Consider the following 17,972-nt stretch of genomic DNA (forward strand, 5'->3'; position numbering starts at 1 on the left):
AGTCTCCAGTCGATACAAAAAAAAAAAACACAATGATTGAAACAAAAGCTGAGGAAAGGCAACCTGATGATTATAACGCGGCAGAGAGTCTAATAAAGCTTGTCTGTACTGATAAATTGTCCTTCAAGTTACTTAAGAAAACAAAGTAAACACAAGTGTAACAACCTGATTGAGTTTTTCTGCTTTATGAAAACACTCTCAGAGTTTCCCCAAGTGTATTACAAGCCTGGCGGGGTACAAGGCTTAATTTGGGGCCCCGCCAGGCTTAGCATTGCTTATTTATGTAAGTTATTTTTATATATATATTTGCATTTTTTAAAGACTTTTCAGATATTAATCTTCCGATCTTCCAATAACACATAATTATCAAGTGATATTTTCAAATTTCCTGTCAACTTTAAACATTTTTTAGCTCAAAAACACGGCAAGCTGCTGGACGAATGACTGCCAAGCGCCTCAACCACCGGGGTTAGCGAGTTTTCTGCGGGAAACCTTGACTCTGCTGGATGTGCACATAAAGTCTGTGGAAAGTTATATACGAGTACGACATGTGGGTAATAATTAAGACATTCACACCACAGACGTGCTGCTCAACATGTACAGGTGTGACAAAACATGGTTGACAGCTAATCTATGGGGAGGCAGAAATACCACAAAAAAACACAAAGATGAATCATGTATATGCCTATATAGCAGCAAAGTACCAATGTTTTAGCTGCTTTCATGTGGAAAAATTGGGAGACCCCATTAAATATCCATTTGTCCTCCATCCAATATCTATAACTGCTTATCCTTATAGGGTCACAGCCTGACATTAAGTTTAGGTGAAGATTTTTTATTTTTTATTTTTGCAAGGGTCCAGGTTGGCTTGTATAGCTTGTATTTTGTATTTACTCAGGTTATTTTCCTCAAATATTGCATTTGATTATCTGAAACATTTAAGTGTGACAATAAATACAAAGACACAAGAAATCAGTTATAGGGGACAAATACTTTTCACAGTACTGCATGATAACATTACACCTAACACAAATACTAGCTTAACACAGCAGCAAACTGTGTTTCTGCAGGAAATTAAAAAGCTGAGTCACAAAATCTTTTTGAGTCATGCACTCCTGTCCTAAATTGTCCCTAAAAAAGAAACTCTTGGACAAATTAAACTGAGCCAGTTGTCAGCCCCCTCATGGAAAAGTTGCTGACAATTAACTGTGGTCTGTTATTGATAAGCATCTTGCTCATAGTGGATCATATTGGATGGTTACAACCAGCAGATATATTTTGTAAATTGCCAGGTGAGGTGATGTTACTCAGTGTAATGACCACCGGATCCTTCATAAGCCATCTATAATGTGATGAACGTAGAAGAAGCTCCATTAAACGTTCTTGCTCATTTAGAAACTTGCAGCAACAACAAGAGGAGTTCAGTTAATTGCAAATCGAGGGGAAAACAACAAACATGCAGCACATTATTTAAAGCAAAGAAAACTCTTGTTCCTTTAAAAGAAAATAAATAATAGAGGATTTGATGATACAAAGTAAAAACTGTGTTTATGTGTTTTTCTACACGCTGAAGACGTATAATTCTAGCTATCACAGATGCCATTACTGGGAAACCTGAGGATACTGACAGCTTGGTCATTACAGCCATGAATCTATTGCTCCATTTCGTGCAGCACAGTTGCATCAGTTCAGCCACCACAGCAGGTAACATCGTTCCAGACAGCCTGAACTCAAACCAGACAGCCTGAAGATAATTACAGACGCATTCAGGCTGAGGCAAGATCAGCAGTTGTCATAGTTACTCATAACTTTCATGTGAAGATTAAAATACTGGACAGCATAATTATTAACTTTCCCTCTGAAGTGAAATAAAGAACCACAGAGCGACAGTGAGGGTGTCAGGGCAGATAAAGAACTGCTTCTGCTGCAGCACTGACGTCTCAGAGAGCTACAACGCCCTCTGCTGGAAGAAGGAAAAAGCTGCATCAGTAGAAATCCTGAATGCAGATGAAGCGCTTTTAACACATGAGCTGAGATTTCTTTTAGGAAGGCAGAAAGCTGCCTGCTGCAGCATCGAGCGTGATTAACCCAGCAGTGGAGTTTAAACCCACATTTAAGACGGAGCAGCGATTAAATTACAGCCTTGCACAGAATGATCCGTTACTATAATAAAAAATGTTGGCGTAGATGCAAACTGCGAATAAGTACAAAAGTAATTTAAATCAGTATTCAGTGGGGTTTTTTATGCATTTACTGAATACAATAATAAGGTTTGTTTAGTCATTTTAAAGAGTGAAACTCAGGTTAATTCCATGCTTAGAGTGATTTTTTTAAGCTTTGTTTCTAATAGTTTTGATGATTACGGCTAAACGCTCTAGAAAACATGCTGCTTTTCCAAAAATCTGAATGCTAAGAACAAAAACTCTAATATAAAAATAGTCTAGAGAATAAGACTGCTGACTTAATTGCGAGGCATAAAGATGTTAACTAAGAATCGCATATGCCATACTATACAGAGATAGGCTGACATTTCTGTGTCAAAATTACAAGAGTTACAAAAATAAATGAAAAAAATGTAATCCATAGAATACTAGTTTTTTCATCCAGGAGCACCTGCATGCAGGAACTTATGTTTATCCCAGGGGAAACAACAAGCTTCCATAGAAATGAAAATAAATCCCAGAGCATTGTTGGTAGCCCCCCACCTGTTTCAGCTCTGTATCTCATCTTTCATAATCCGTCTAATTCAAATCATAAACTGACAGAGAAGTCTAATCTGGCTAATCTACCCTAGGAACGCAAACCATCAGCTGGAGCCCTGCCTGTCTAAGTAAGATATGATTTATGCTAAGAGGGAGGGATGATCATCAAACTAAAGGAAGAAAAATCCTCAAAAGGGATTTTATGCGCCAGTTCTGTCTCAGACAGTGAAAAATAAAAGGTAAGTATCGAATTGTTGTAATTAAATAACGACAGGTGCCATGCAGCATAGGCAAAGAGTGAGATGTCTCCGTTTACAGCTGCGTCCGTAAATCCTCTGCATATTTTTCCAAAGCTCTGGGGATGAAAACGGGCTGAGAGGCTTGGTGCATAAGGAGCAAAGTGACTATTTGTAAGCAGGGAAACTTTTTTAAAAATTGCTTGAGTGCTTCCATTTCTACCCACTTTAGACTCCTTGGTAACTGTGCTCCTGTCGTCTCACCAAGTTTATTTGGGGGCTGCTTTTGCTTTTACATGCTGATAATACTCTGGGCTCAAAAATGCCGATAAAACACAAAGCAGAGCATCTTCTCCACGACCAGCCAAGACACTGCTCATACTCTGATTTACAGCATGCAGGCTGTAATGTAAAGTAAGCAAGCAGAAGCCAGACTGAAGTATTTAAAAATTTAAATACTCCCAGCTGCTCTTGGCTCTGCTGGTAAACACTTTGCAGCAGAAAACATAAACCTAAAAAAAACACTTCATTGAAAGTTTTAGTCCTGTTCTTTGAAATGACCAACTACATGGTGAAAAGGTCTGATATTTGAACCGTTTTGGTGTAAAAATTAAGCTGAAAATTACTCTTGAGGGTTCTAAAATAAAGCAGTATTTAAATGTTGAAACCGGTATGAAAATATACAGTATTTTCCGGACTATAGCGCACCCTGCTATAAGATGCACTCACAAAGTTAAAAAAAAAAAAAACTGGAAACGTACATATATAAGCCGCTGGTATCTCTGCCGCTCTCGGTTTTCCACAAAGACGTAGTGGAGGGCTGCATCCTTAATAAATCTGCTATTAAGGACGCAGCAAAACAAGAAAATATATGTTAGCAATTTGAACAAGATGTTGCAAAGTACTCTGGGAGTTTTTTATGAAGGTTGAGAGTGGGGGCATAATTGTTTTTGGAAAAATAAACTTTATGAACCCACAACTGGTCAAATATATGATTTGAGTTTAGGGCATAAACAGTGTTATAATTTAATAAACATTACATTCAAGCAGTCCTTAGCATTAAAACCCAGCCTGAGCCTGCAATGATAACAAAACCTTTATATATTGTGCAGAAATAAAATATTTTTCTCATAGTGTCTCCAACTTTTCTAATTCAGAATTGTAAAGGAAGTTCATAAATCTGACAACCTGGAGCTGAAACCAAAGAGAGCTGTTTTGTTTTGCACTTTAAGGCTCGGACATATTTTTAGTCCGTGTTGTTCCAGATGATTCAGCGCTGAAATGTTGCACATAGAGACACTTTGCTATTGTTCTTATTATATGGATGTGCATGCATCAACTTTACACACATTTCTTTTCCCCTTTTTCAGCAGGAGCCACACAAAGGCGCACTCATTCAGCACTCACACATATCATGAATAATTATCAAAATATGGTGTTTATCGCAGTAAGACCCAAGATGAATCCTCGTTTTCAGAATCTGGCCCAATAAGCTGCATCATCTGCTCACAGCGGTGGTGATCCAGAACTAAAGGGTTTGTACTGTAGCATCTGAAAAATCCTTGGAAAACAGTTGTTCTAGGGACAAGAGACCCTTTATTTAAGGTCAAACTTTTCCAGTTGAGTAACTATGATCTAAAAACAGCCGAGTGCCACTAAAACTCTGATCCTGTTACTTTTCAGAAGAGGATCTGACACAGAAACACCAAATCTTTCTGTATTATGCAAACACATGCTGCGGCACAGCCCCAGATTGTCCGCACATGCAGTGCGCCTGTGGTGTGGAGAATAGCATTGACCCAATTCACTTTACTGGACTAGTTAGATATTTGGTCATTGGCTGGCTGAGCCCGAGTTTGATCCTCTGAGCCGAGCTCCAGCAGCTTCTAGCCTCAATAAAAATCCTCCTCCGTTTCTGACAGAGCCCATCTCTCGGTGAGTTATTAATACCAACAGAGCAGACAGGATGTTATGCACTGATTCTTCAAGCCTCTCATCAACAAAGCAACAAGGGAGGAGAAGAAGGTCGCCTTCTCTCCCTCCGCTCCGTCTGTCCCTCAACACTGCTGCCACATTAAGATGATTGGCGGGACTTGGACCGCAGAGTTAAAACTTAACAAATTCAAACACTTTCTCCTGAAGGTCTAGATTTCACAGACACTGTATGTTATCTCCAGTGCGATTTGAAGCTACAACAAGGCAGAGGCTTATCTTACATGAGCTAATTTAAGCTGGCAGTAGCTTTAACACTGGCACTGGGTGACCATTCGCTAAACGACGCCTCCAAACATTGATTATCCAGTCTGAGCTCAGCAGCTATAATTGTGCAAGGAGGCCCTGCCAAGCTTTGGATCACATTTAGCTCTCAAAGAACATTTAGTACGTCATTTCCCCAAAGTTTGATGGACTGCAAGTGTTTTAAAAAAAAAAAAATCACAAGTGCTAAAAAGTAGAGAAAAAGATAAAAATACAAAAAACCCAGAACTGATATAACCAGAAGCTATTTATGGAGCATAAATATAACTTATCAGACTTTAAAATTATTCCTTTTGAAGCTGTGGAGGCTAGACTGCTCTCATCAAAACTGTTTCTGACTCTGCAGTCTGATTACCTCCAAAGCAGCAACTTGAACAATGTGGGCAACTATGTGGGCAACTGCCCAGGGCAGCATTAGTGTGGGGCAGTGGTTACCTGCTTATTCATCTACATTTTATCCCTTTAAACACGAGCAACGTGTTAACTCCTCAGCGTTGTTGAATACATCAGCGTCCCACTAACTACATGACATTAAAACGTCACTAACTATTCCTGAAGTTACAATTGGTGGCCATGTTGAATTTCTAGCTTGGGTTATCAAAAAACGTTACACGTTCCATGTAGGAATTTGAACTTCAAGGAATATTCCAGTGAATTTCTCCAGCCTGAGTTTTGCAGTCCTATCAAGAAGCCAAATCAGCAATTGACACTCATGCAAAAATTATATAAAATTGACGCCACGTTGCTATTTCTGAAACGTATAACAGACACAAAGCACACAAAACAACAACTGCCATTTGTGGTAATGATAATGTTAATAATTAATACTTGACCTATTGCAGTTAAATTCCTCATTAACTTCCATTGAGTGCAACGCATTTCATTTGAAGCATTTAATTTATTCTGTAATGTGCTGACATTTGGCACCAACAGCTAAAAGGGATTATAGTTGATAGTTAGTTTATAGTTGAACACTAAAAGGGATGTTTTAGTGTTCAACTATAAACCTTCTCTCAATAACTACTCATAAAGTCCTATATTTTATTAAACGTAACCAAAGCATGATAGATTGATGAATTAATTTCTCCAGACTGTTTAACTGGTGAAGAGCAAGCTGCCCAGTCTGCTCTCCAACTCTGTGGGCGATCTGCAGCGTGACGAAGGATGACTCCGCTCCGCTTAAAACGGTAAAGGGCATGTTAACATTTTAAATTCACTTTGTTTAGCCTGAGAAAACATTTCATGTTGTTCTCATTAACCCAGGTGGATTAAACATCCTGGGTCTGCCGCCTCTCCATCGTTTCTCTGGGGGAGGAAAATCTCAGTCCAGTCCAGCATAAGGAACACGCTTCTGGATTTTCATCAGACGGAAATTATGTTACTTGGTTTGCTGCAACACAGCACAACATTTCACCGAGTGTCGTGCCTGGAACGGTGGCTCTGAGGTAGCTAAAAGTGAAAATAAATCTCTCAGTTAACAAAAACACAATTTAAACGCAGCTAAAAAGAAATGTGATATGTTAGAGGTGCACCAGTCGACAAGAGATCAGAATCAGCCAATTATCACTTGATCGCGGATCTTCAAATCAAATGCTCAAAAATCTGTTTTTTGTTTTTTTTTCTATTTGTAGAATAAAAACTGTGAACTCCAACCATTTTTGTTTGGATATTAAACACAACTTGAACTTTGAGACAGTTTTGGAGTTTAATGAGAAACAAATAAAGGTTGGAGACGTTATTAGGCCTGTCGCAATAATCAATAAATCAGTTATTCGCATGATAAATTAAAATTCAATAATTATTATTATCTCTTTTTTCTCTCTCTTTCTACCAAAAACTGGATGATAAAAGTCTTCAGTTTGGCACTTTTGTCTCAACTAGTTCTTCAAAATTAATTTCATTTGTCGTTTTGTTTATTTATTTTGGAGGATATTTAAGATGTCTTCCAGTTCCAGTTTTAAACGTTCATTAGGATTTAAAATTTATTGATCTTTTATAATGTGTTCTTGCATTATTATTTTACCATTACTGTTATATCACTTAAAAATGGTCTCAAAACAACAATATTATCGTTTATTGCTAAAACTTCAGGAACAATTTATCGTCCAGCAAAATTTGTTATTGTGACAAATTATGCTTTGATGCCTAAATGGAGCTAATGTATTTTTCTTTTTGCTCCTCTAGATATAAATAAAAAAAAATGTGTAATTGTACGGGGTGAATCAGTCAGAATGGACTGATCAGTTAACCTTCAATTTTTGTTTGTCCCAGATAAAATATTTGCTTAGTAAGGAAATTATAATGAACATCAAACTTTGATCATTTATCATTTTATGATTTTCTAAATAAACTTTTGCAAATCTCTAAATTAAGATTTCAAAGTAAAACAATTCACCGTAAATTATCAGACAAAGACAAACAAGCTGGAATTTATCCAAGTGTGTTTTAAGTCTCCTCCACCTCTCTTTCTCACTTTGTAACTCACACACACACGCACACACACCGTGCACACATGCACAAACACACACACACAGTTCACACTTCTCTGCGCTCCGTGCTGTTCTTACACCTCTCCACAGTTAAGATCTTTATGGCACTTCAAGAAATCTGCTTCGGTGAACCGAACAGCCGTTTGCACTGCACACATGCCTGCTGCTCACAAAGAGACAAACACCACCGACGGATCTGCTGTCTAACAAATAATCAAACAGAAATGGGGTTTGACTCATTATCAGAACTCATGTAATTTTTTTTTATGTCTTGTAAGAACAAATATATCTTGGGTGTATTTTGTTAAGCCTTTGTGAAAACATTGAAGGCCTGCACATCTCTCTCACTCCATGAAATCAAATGTGGCATTTTGAGGCATTCTCGGTTAAAATGTCTCTGTCTTATGTAAGCTGACTGTAAAGGTCTTGAGCGCTAAACTGAAGAGTTTTGTTTTGATTGTCTGGTGACGTTGCTGCTGTTTGGATCTATTTGGAGTCCAAGAGAGAAACCAGAAACCTTTGAGGCAAACAGAAATGCACACAAACACACACAGCAGGGGGAGAGATAACAGCTCTCCTAAGATGCTCACTTCAAGTCTTTTTCCTGCAATCTTTGCTGCTAAATATTCCAAGGAAGGACAAAAACAGTGTAAGAGGCTGAAGGACTGATTTTATAAGGGCTTTGTAGCTGCCTTAATGTCTCCTCACGCTGACACCTGCACGCTGTGACGGAGAAAACTCGTCAGCTTGTGAAAACAATACCGTCTGTGTTCGTGGCTCAGGCCAGAAGATGCAGCAGCATCGCAGAAAAACAGATCTGGGTGTCCAGGTGCCTCAAACCGCTCACGAACCTTCCTGCATGTTAAAAATACAAATTTTACTGTATTTTATTTAGATTTCATGTGATGTACCTACACAAAGTGGTGCATAACTGTAAAAGCGGAAGGAAAATTATAAATGTTTTTGGTTATCATGGCAAACCTACTAAAACATGGCAGTCGTCCTAAACTGCCAAATTCACCATGTTAAGCTAACAGGCCTCGGGTAACTCTGGAGGAGCTGCGGAGAGCCACAGCTCAGGTGCTAGACAAGACAACCATTGGTCATGCGGTCTGTAAATCTGCTCTGTAATGTAAGAGCAGCAAGAAGAAAGCCTTGATTAAACAAAAGTCACATGAAGAAGTCCCAGTTTGTTTGACACAACAAACATGTGGAAAAATTGCCCTGAAAACGCCCTCCTGTGAAACTTTGAAACAAGATGGTGGCGGCGTCATTCTGTTCAGATTATTTTTTCACCGTAGATCAATTTAAAGCTCCAATATGTTATGAAAAATATGTTTTTTACATATTTGGTAAAACTGTCACTATGTGGTAATAATGTGATATTAGACACATAATCTGTGGGAAAAAACCATCAAGCTCCTCTGTCTTCTCCCAGTGCTCCCAGTACTAACTGCAGAAATACACAGCTCGCTCAGAAACAACCAACCAGAGCCAGGAGAAGGGTCTTAGCACTGTCAATAACACTTGTGTATGCACCACTCACACTCTCCTTGCTCTCTATGCTCAGCAGATCCGATTGTGAATGCTCAGGCCACTGATGATGGTGGATGATCGGTTTTCTGGTATCAGTAAGTTGATGGTAAGTTTGGGGATTTGTTTCCATTAAAGAGGATCGCCCTAAACACACAGCCAGAGCTACAATCGATGGTTTTCATGCGTTAGCATGGCCTAGTCAAAACCCAGCTAATGAGATCTGTGGCACAAATTGATTTCAATCAATCAAATTTTATTTGTACAGCACATTTCAGCAACAAGGCATTTCAAAGTGCTCTACATTATAGACACACAAAGTCATGCAAGACAGAATCAACAACTGAAACATTACATTTAGTCAAGTGCCTTTGTTAAATTCTAATTCGATTATGCTTCAAAGGCAACTCCAAACAGGTTTAGTCTAGATTTAAAGACACTCAGTGTTTCAGCAGTTTTGTAGTTTTCTGGAAGTTTGTTCCAGATTTGTGGTGCATAGAGGCTGAAAGCTGCTTCTCCTCGTTTGGTTCAGGGGATGCAGAGCAGAGCAGAACCAGAAGACCTGAGAGGCCTGAAGGGCTGATGCAATATTTCCAAATTTTCTCCATCTAATCTTACTCAGCGTGAGTTTTTTTGGAAGAAGAATGAGCAAAGAAAGATTTGCAGCGGTAATTGCAGCAAAAGTTGGATCTACAAAATATGTTGGCCTGTCACATAATTACCAAAATGAAATGCAATTTTTGTGGTTGCAAAACAACAAAAATCTGAAGTGATTCACATTTTTGCGAAATAACTAATAGACACAAAATAATGACTATTACTGAGTACTTTTGCAAAAGTAAGTTATTTTTGACAAGTGTGTAAATGAACAATGAAGAGGTGATTGTGTAATCTCAATCTCAGATGAGTGTGTTGGAGATGAGCTTTCAGCTGTATTTTTCTCCTTGAAGTCTACCTCTGCAAACCTCAATATGCGTTCATTTTCATGGTAAATTATGATTATACACTAAGATTCAGGACATTCATCTTATAATTTAGTTATTTTTGCAGGGAGGGAGACTTGCCTCCAACTTGTACCTTTTTAGAGCATTCTAGATGATTTCCTCAGCAATATGTCAGCAGCTAACATCCATAAATACACTCTCTACTCTCCTCTGGATGAAAGTCAGATAGTAATATCACAGCGAGAAAGAGAGAGGGAGAAAAAGAAGAGGAAAAACACACAAAGGGGGCAGCAAGCTGTGCTCAAACAGCAGAGTATTCGCGGACGTTCAGAGAAGCGATGTGGGTGTTTGGAAACTCAGATAGGCTCATGTTTAAATGGATAAGAGAGGAGGATGGAGCAGCAGAATAGACCTGTCCGTCTAACTCGCTGCACATCACAAGACCTTACCATGTCAGCAGCTCCGGCGCAGTGATCAATCACATTGATACAGCTCATGGAAACACAGATGGAGAGCCAGCAGTCAGGAGAAGATGCCTGAGCAAATGCTGCAGCGGCCAAAAATAAACAAAAAAACAAGTTTGATCTCCTGCTTTTATTTCTGTCCCAGAAGCAAGTCACCGTATGTAAGAGCGCAGGTCCTCTTCCTCTCCATCACTTACTTGGAGTTTTAACTAAGCCTCAGATGGTGTGATGAATGATAAATATCTTATCCACTCATGCTTTTATGTTCTAGTTACGTGTTAGTTTTTACGCTGGCTGACAGAAGCAGGTCAATCACACAGATTTGTTGCCATAAACCCCGGCGCTATGCCTCAGAAACATTAGAGGAAGCCTTCAGCCGCAGGAGGACAAAATGATTACACAAAACAATGGCTGAACTCAGGAGAAGGTTGCCCCGAAGATGATCAATATGAAAGTATTTATGTAGGTCGTACATGAGGCTTCTTGCTTTGAGTAAAAAACAAAAAAATGTCCCAGTGAGAAAAGAGCAACTGAGCACAGAATATGATGAAAGGAAAGCTATGATTTAAAGGAAAAATACTTAAAATGCCATTATTTCTCATTCTATTGGAATGAAATCGGTGACCAGGTTTGGTCTTTATCAGAGTCAATTGCTGAGGGAGCAAACAACCCTCCACTAAATTATAAACACTGTAAAATACAGCTAAACAAACAACTACAAAAAGCAACAAAAAAAATAATAAAAAATATTTTAAAAGAGAAAAAGTAAAAAGATTTAAAAAGAAAAACATTAAAAAGATGAGAGAAATCAAAGTTTTAAAATTCTAAATAAAAAATATAAAACTGGAAAAAAAATCTGTAGGGATTTAAATAATAACCTCTGGAGATGAAAAAATAAATAAAAATGTATAAGTGGAGACCAGAACCAGAAGAATGCAAGAAAAAAAATGCAAAGAAATCAAATATAAAATTAAAATAAAAAAAATTATAACCAAACAATAAAAAACTAAAAAACAAAATTGCTAACATATGATGAAATAACAGGTTCAATAATCCAGTGTTGTACCACAACCAGTGTTTTTGGAGAAATTGAGTGTCTCTTTAATAATTCAACAACATTCAGGCTAAGTTTTTAATTTTAAGATTCTTTTGTCATTTATGTCAAACATGACCAAAAAGTCGCATAAATAGATGCAACACTAAAACTAGAATATAGTTGACAAGTTCATTTATTTTATTGAATCAGTTCAAAATGTTGCTTATACACTGAGCAACATTTACATTTTTTATTCCTATTAATTTTGATGATTATGGCTCACAGGCAATGACAACTCAAAATGTTTTTTAGCAAATAAGTATGTTATATAAGACCAATAAATATGTTTACACCAATATACTAAAAGGTACATCCATGTGTTGTACAGAATATGTATTAAAAACTTAGTTGGGGCTCTTTTTACAGGCGCTTGGCATCAAGGCGCTCACCCAGTGGCTCCACTAAGGTGCTCAGGTTGCATTGATAACGGCCTTTAGATCGTCTGTGTCTGCTTCTCAGCAGAGGGAAGCATAAAGTGCTCTAATATTTTCTGGTAGAGGATTACTCAGACTTTGTATTTAAAAAAAATGGAGGATCTCCAACAGCAGATGACATGAGTCCCCAAATCCTCACCAAATGTGGAAACTTCACTCTGAACCTCAAGCGCCTTGAACTCTGAACTCTGGAATCCTGATTTTCCAAATGAAAATCAAAACGTTGAACATTTGAGCAAAAATCCAGTCGTTTTTCTGCTCAGCTGAGGTAAGACTCTTCTGATGTCTCTGGTTAAGGAGGCGCTTAGAGGAAATGACAGCTACCTCATGTCCTGGATGCAACAAAATTTATTTATTAATTTTTTTTGGTATTTTTGTCTTATTATTTTACCAAACTTAATTAATTTTTTTAAATCGTTTATGTATCTGTGATGTTGTAAATAAACTTTGACTTGACTCTGCCTCTGTGTGCAGTGCCTCTTAAACCTCAGACTCCACACCTTGTGAATCCCCCCCGCCCCCCCAGCTTTTTAAGGGGCTTCAATTCACAATTCTCTCAAAACTGTGGGTTTAGGGTATATAGGGCACCTTTTTTTCAGCCACACTTTTTCCTTCCATTAAACTTCCTGCCGATATCCTTGTTTATCTCACTCTGTGATCATCCCGCTTCTTATGCAAAATTATAAGTCATCCTGAATGTTCTTGATGTCGATTATGACAGTTCCCACCCCCCAGCACAACATTCTTGTAATAAAAATCCTTTTTAAATTGGTCTTATGTAATATTCTAATAAGGAACCAGCAGCGCTTCTAAATTCCCAGTCTCCACAATCATGTCTGACGTGATGCATGCAAGAGAATCAACATCTGATCCACAGCAAAGGCCTGTTTGGTGAGAAAAGCTCGGTCCAAGGAGAAAATATCACGTCTATGCAGACACACCCCCTCCAGGCTGTGGCATTGAACCAGAGACTCTGTGGTAAACAAATCACTACAGCTGCTGATGCTGCTGGACTGGACCCGTCGTTGCACAAACAGGCCCGAAACGTCCGTGTTTGTCCACGTTTCTCCGCTCAGCTCAGCCTGACAGCTCAGTGCTCATATTCGCCTACATCTTAATCAAAGCAGAGCATGAAAAATAACGCAGCACACTCACTCACTCACTCACTCACCAACACTCTCAAGCCTCCCCCCCTGTGAAATGTGCGCCGCGCTGCGCTCTTGGCCCCTCTTTCCCAAACATCTCACCTTGCTTGACACATTTGAAGCGGACCGGGTCCTTGCAGTGCTTGATGACGGCCAGCACGTCCCGGGTGGTGAGCCCGGCCACTGGCATGTCGTTGACCTCCAGCAGCAGCTCATCCTGGGCCAGTTTTCCGCTCTGGATCAGTCCCTTCCCCTGCTTCACCTCACCGAAGTAGGGGAACTGGCCGTTTTCCGCGCCCCCCTTCAGCTCGAAGCCCAGCTCTCCGTCCTTCCCACGGGTGATCACCGCTTCGTGGACTTTGTTGGTCCAGTGGTTTTTCTTTTTGAGGCTCTTCGACATGGTTCGGGCGAGTTAATCACCGTGGGCTAGCCCATACACGAAGCCTCTCCTCACCGTCTCATCCCCCGGCTTTGTGTGCGTGCGACCCGGCTGCGGCTTCACGGCGCTCGGGGCTCCATCGTCGCCGGTGCACGCTAAGCGCAGTGTCCGCTCGGCGAGCCGCGCAGTCGGGAGGAGAGCTGCAGTACAGCGCGGCGGTGGACGGAACAATTCTTACTCTCAGTCAGCCACAGACGCAGGAGACAGATCCTGGCGGATGACCCGGATGTGAAGCCTGAAGGAGGGGAGAGATGAATGGTTCTGGTTCGGCGTGAAGTGATGGAGAGAGGAGGCGCTTCTCGTTTACTACACTGCCAGGGGCGCTTCCTCCGGCTGTCTGATCACACGCTGGAGATGACATGCAGGAGGAGCAACAGTTTACCCTGCAGGACAGACAACCTCTGGTTTTAAATATTTACATTATTAACACATATAAGTGTGCCTAAAGTGTGCCAGATCAGTGATTCTTGAGAATAGGGACAAAATGGGTTTTAATTTTCCCATATATTTTTTTTAATTTCTCAACCTTATGTATGCAAATATGACAAATAATGTTTAGAAAATATGAAGATGCTAAGGTACAGGCTCCCAGTTGCGAATTTTTTTTAAAAAATTACATTTTTAATCGACCTGACCCAAAACTTTGTCATCACCATCTGACAAAAATAAATCTAAAATGATTTTTAAAATACCCCATTAGTGATATTTTTACTCAATTTACAGACAAATGCTTCTCAAGAAATAAAATAAATATTATTTAAAACAAAACACAAGAAAAAGTCCATCTGATGGAGTTGACAGTGCATGACGGAGTTGACACAGAACTGAAGGTGGTGACAAACTAGTGAGTAAAATGAAAAACTTGGTACATGTGAAGTAATGCAATTCATGTAAAATACATTAAAATGAATTAGTTGCACAATTAAGTGAGATTTGACAACAATTTCACTGAAAGAGTCAGAAAAACTCTGACGGAGTTGACATCTGACGGAGTTGACGAAATGCCAAACTACCTCAATTTATATGATGTTATTCTGAAGGAGGCCATATTGTAGCTCGTCAGGTCCATGAAATCTTTACATTATACCAAAATTAAGCTTTTATTTCGCAAAATTTCATCAAAGTTTTGTAAATTGTCAGTTATGGAGTTGACACATCATGGTTGTGACAAACAACTTAGGAATAAAACAGAAGAAAAAACTAAAGAATAACTTAAGCTAACCGGAGCTAACTAGCCCTCCTAGCAAAGGAAGAGAAAAGACAACGTCATGGGGTCCTCAGAAGTTCTGGTGCCCCCCAATATTGCCTGATTTTTTTACATTCTTTTCATTTCTGACGGTGTTGACAAAAACTAAGGACAAATTTCAACGGAGTTGGAAAATATCTAAAAATTATTTTTAATTCAATTTATCGATACTTTTATAATTATTTATATGACTACTTATACTTAATTGTCATAATATATAATTTTTGTATTTCTTTAATTGTTTTAAACTATAAGAATGTGTTGAGTTCTGCTCCTGGACAAGGGCTTTTACAGGCATCATCCACCGACTACAATGTTTAAAATAAAAAAATATTCAGCAAAAAAAAGAAAAATATACATTGTTGTGCTCACATGACCCAGGGTAGTTTAGTTAGATATTTGAAAAAAATATATTTTGTGTATATTTTATTCAAATTTCATGCTTTATCCATAGGACCTGTTTTGTCCCTATTCTCAAGAATCACTGTAATAACTTAACAAAAACGATTCATCCTTAAGATTGTTTCTATTAGAAGTATATTTCATGTATCACCAGTGTGAGGAATCTCACATGAGGGCCCTGATTACATCTAATGACTGAGTAGACACGGTGGTTTTGTCTCTTTAAATCTTCATTGTTGTATCTATTTTTTGTTTGTTTGTTTGTTTATTTTTGTTTTACTCAGATATTGGATTTTTCCAGAGCCGACCCAAGCCTTTATGAGGTCCAAAGCAGAATTTAATTTGGGGGCCAGTCAGCAAACGTGTCTACTTGAGTTACATCTCTTGTACTGCAGTCACAAATGTAATGATTTTACACTTAGCTTGATATAATTACAAAAGCCTTGGAGCTTGACCAAAACTTTATCACTAATGACTTGGAACTTGGACTTGGGCCTTTTGAGTCGAAAAACGTCTTATTCCAGACAAAAAAACAAAAACAGGACACCCTGTCAACTTGGCAAATGTAAACATATATATATATATATATATATATATATATATATATATATATATATATTAAGCATGACATGCCGGCTCAGACGTCGCCCGGCCAAACAAGGTCTGCGTCAGGTGCTGGGGAACCAGAGCACCTTGATGAAAAATGGGCTACTGGAACAAGACGGAAATGGGCGAGAGACGAAAACATGGATCTGTTGGAATGCTACTACTCAAGTAACCCTAGTCAGAGGGGTTACATGCAAAGACTGAGGGTGGAATGGTTACTTCGACACCCACAGTCTACAATGACTGCCAAACAACTAGTAGCTCAGTGCTCCAACATCCGCAAACGGCAACTGCTATCACAACTTGAGATTGACGAGGTACAACACAAATGCTACGGCATAAGGGAGGAGCCCAAAGGTAAGGTCAGGGGGGAGTTAACTACTCCCCACCCCGAGACTGGGTATGCAGCCCCAGTAATGAACGAACTATCAAAGCTGAACGAGACAGCAACTGACCTGAGAGAGAGAATCGTGGCCCGAATGAACACCAGGCAACCCCGACGCCAATTACAACGGCTGAGTGAAGTACCATCAGAAAGTCTCATTGAAGATGTGAATGCAGCATTGAGAACAATCCCTACCAACACCATAACAGAAACCAATGAGCTGATATACAACTCAGCATCAGTGATCCTTGAAATGCTCGGCTATAAGAGCAACCATGAGACCCAATATCCATCATGGAAAAGACGGTTAGAGGCTAAGATCAAGATAACAAGGAGGGAAGTGAGCCAGCTGTCAGAGCTCCTAAGGGGTGCAATGAAAAGATCAGTACCCAAGAAGTACAGCCAGATGCCCATACCTGAAGCACTCGAAACTGCCAAACAAAGGCTCCAAGCCTTGGCCAGCCGCCTAAAGAGATACACAAGAGAGAATGAAGCCAGGAGGATCAACCGGCTCTTCTCCACCCAACCAGCTAAAGTGTACTCTCAATGGCAGGGTACTAACAACAGAGCAGACCCACCAAGGCTGGAGACTGAACAATACTGGAAAGGCATATGGGAAAGGGAGGCGTCCCACAACAGCAAGGCACAGTGGCTAACCTCTCTACGAGAGGACCACAGCAACCTCCCTGAACAAGCCCCGGTAACCATCACTGTGGCAGATGTCCAAGAAAGAGTCTCGGGTATGAAAAACTGGACGGCACCAGGGCCTGACATGATCCATGCCTACTGGCTAAAGAAACTCACTGCCCTCCATGAGCGACTGGCAGCTCAACTGAACCAGCTGCTACAGAATGGGACTCACCCTGAATGGTTAACTGAAGGGCGCACAATCCTGATCCAGAAAGATCCCTCAAAGGGTTCAGTCCCATCCAACTATCGGCCAATAACCTGTCTCTCTACAACATGGAAGCTCATGTCAGGCATCATAGCGGCTAAGATAAGCGGACACATGGATAAATACATGAGCACGGCACAGAAGGGCATCGGCATAAATAGTAGAGGAGCCAAACACCAACTCCTTGTAGACCACACAGTCGCCCGAGACTGCAAAACCCGACACACCAACCTGTGCACCGCTTGGATTGATTACAAGAAAGCCTATGACTCAATGCCACACACCTGGATCATTGAATGCTTAGAGATGTACAACATCAATAGGACTCTAAGAGCCTTCATTGCAAACTCGATGGGGCTGTGGAAAACCACCCTTGAAGCCAACTGCAAACCGCTTGCACAAGTGTCCATCAAATGTGGCATATACCAAGGAGATGCTCTGTCCCCACTGCTGTTCTGCATAGGCCTGAACCCCCTCAGCCAAATCATCAACAAGACTGGCTACGGATACCGACTTAAGAATGGGGTCACAATCAGTCACCTCCTCTACATGGATGACATCAAGCTGTACGCCAAGAGCGAGCGAGACATCGACTCACTGATCCACACCACCAGGATCTACAGCACTGACATTGGGATGTCATTCGGACTAGAGAAGTGTGGCCGGATGGTTACAAAGAGAGGGAAGGTCGTCCGCACAG

The 17,972-nt window shown here is 39.9% G+C and overlaps 1 protein-coding gene across 1 annotated transcript in view; it reads right to left on the reverse strand.

The window, feature by feature from the left end:
• LOC106926354 (membrane-associated guanylate kinase, WW and PDZ domain-containing protein 2-like) overlaps nucleotides 1–14,491 on the reverse strand; it is a 102,448-nt gene extending 87,957 nt beyond the window's left edge. The window contains exon 1 of the mRNA XM_088006322.1: nucleotides 13,402–14,491. Coding sequence (XP_087862448.1) covers nucleotides 13,402–13,699 — 298 coding nt within the window. The 5' untranslated portion in view covers nucleotides 13,700–14,491. The remainder of the gene's footprint in view (nucleotides 1–13,401) is intronic.
• Nucleotides 14,492–17,972: the final 3,481 nt, after the last annotated feature.

This window comes from Poecilia mexicana, unplaced genomic scaffold (assembly GCF_051168715.1).
Source record: "Poecilia mexicana isolate PSO_F unplaced genomic scaffold, ASM5116871v1 scaffold_6, whole genome shotgun sequence".
NCBI lineage: Eukaryota > Metazoa > Chordata > Actinopteri > Cyprinodontiformes > Poeciliidae > Poecilia > Poecilia mexicana.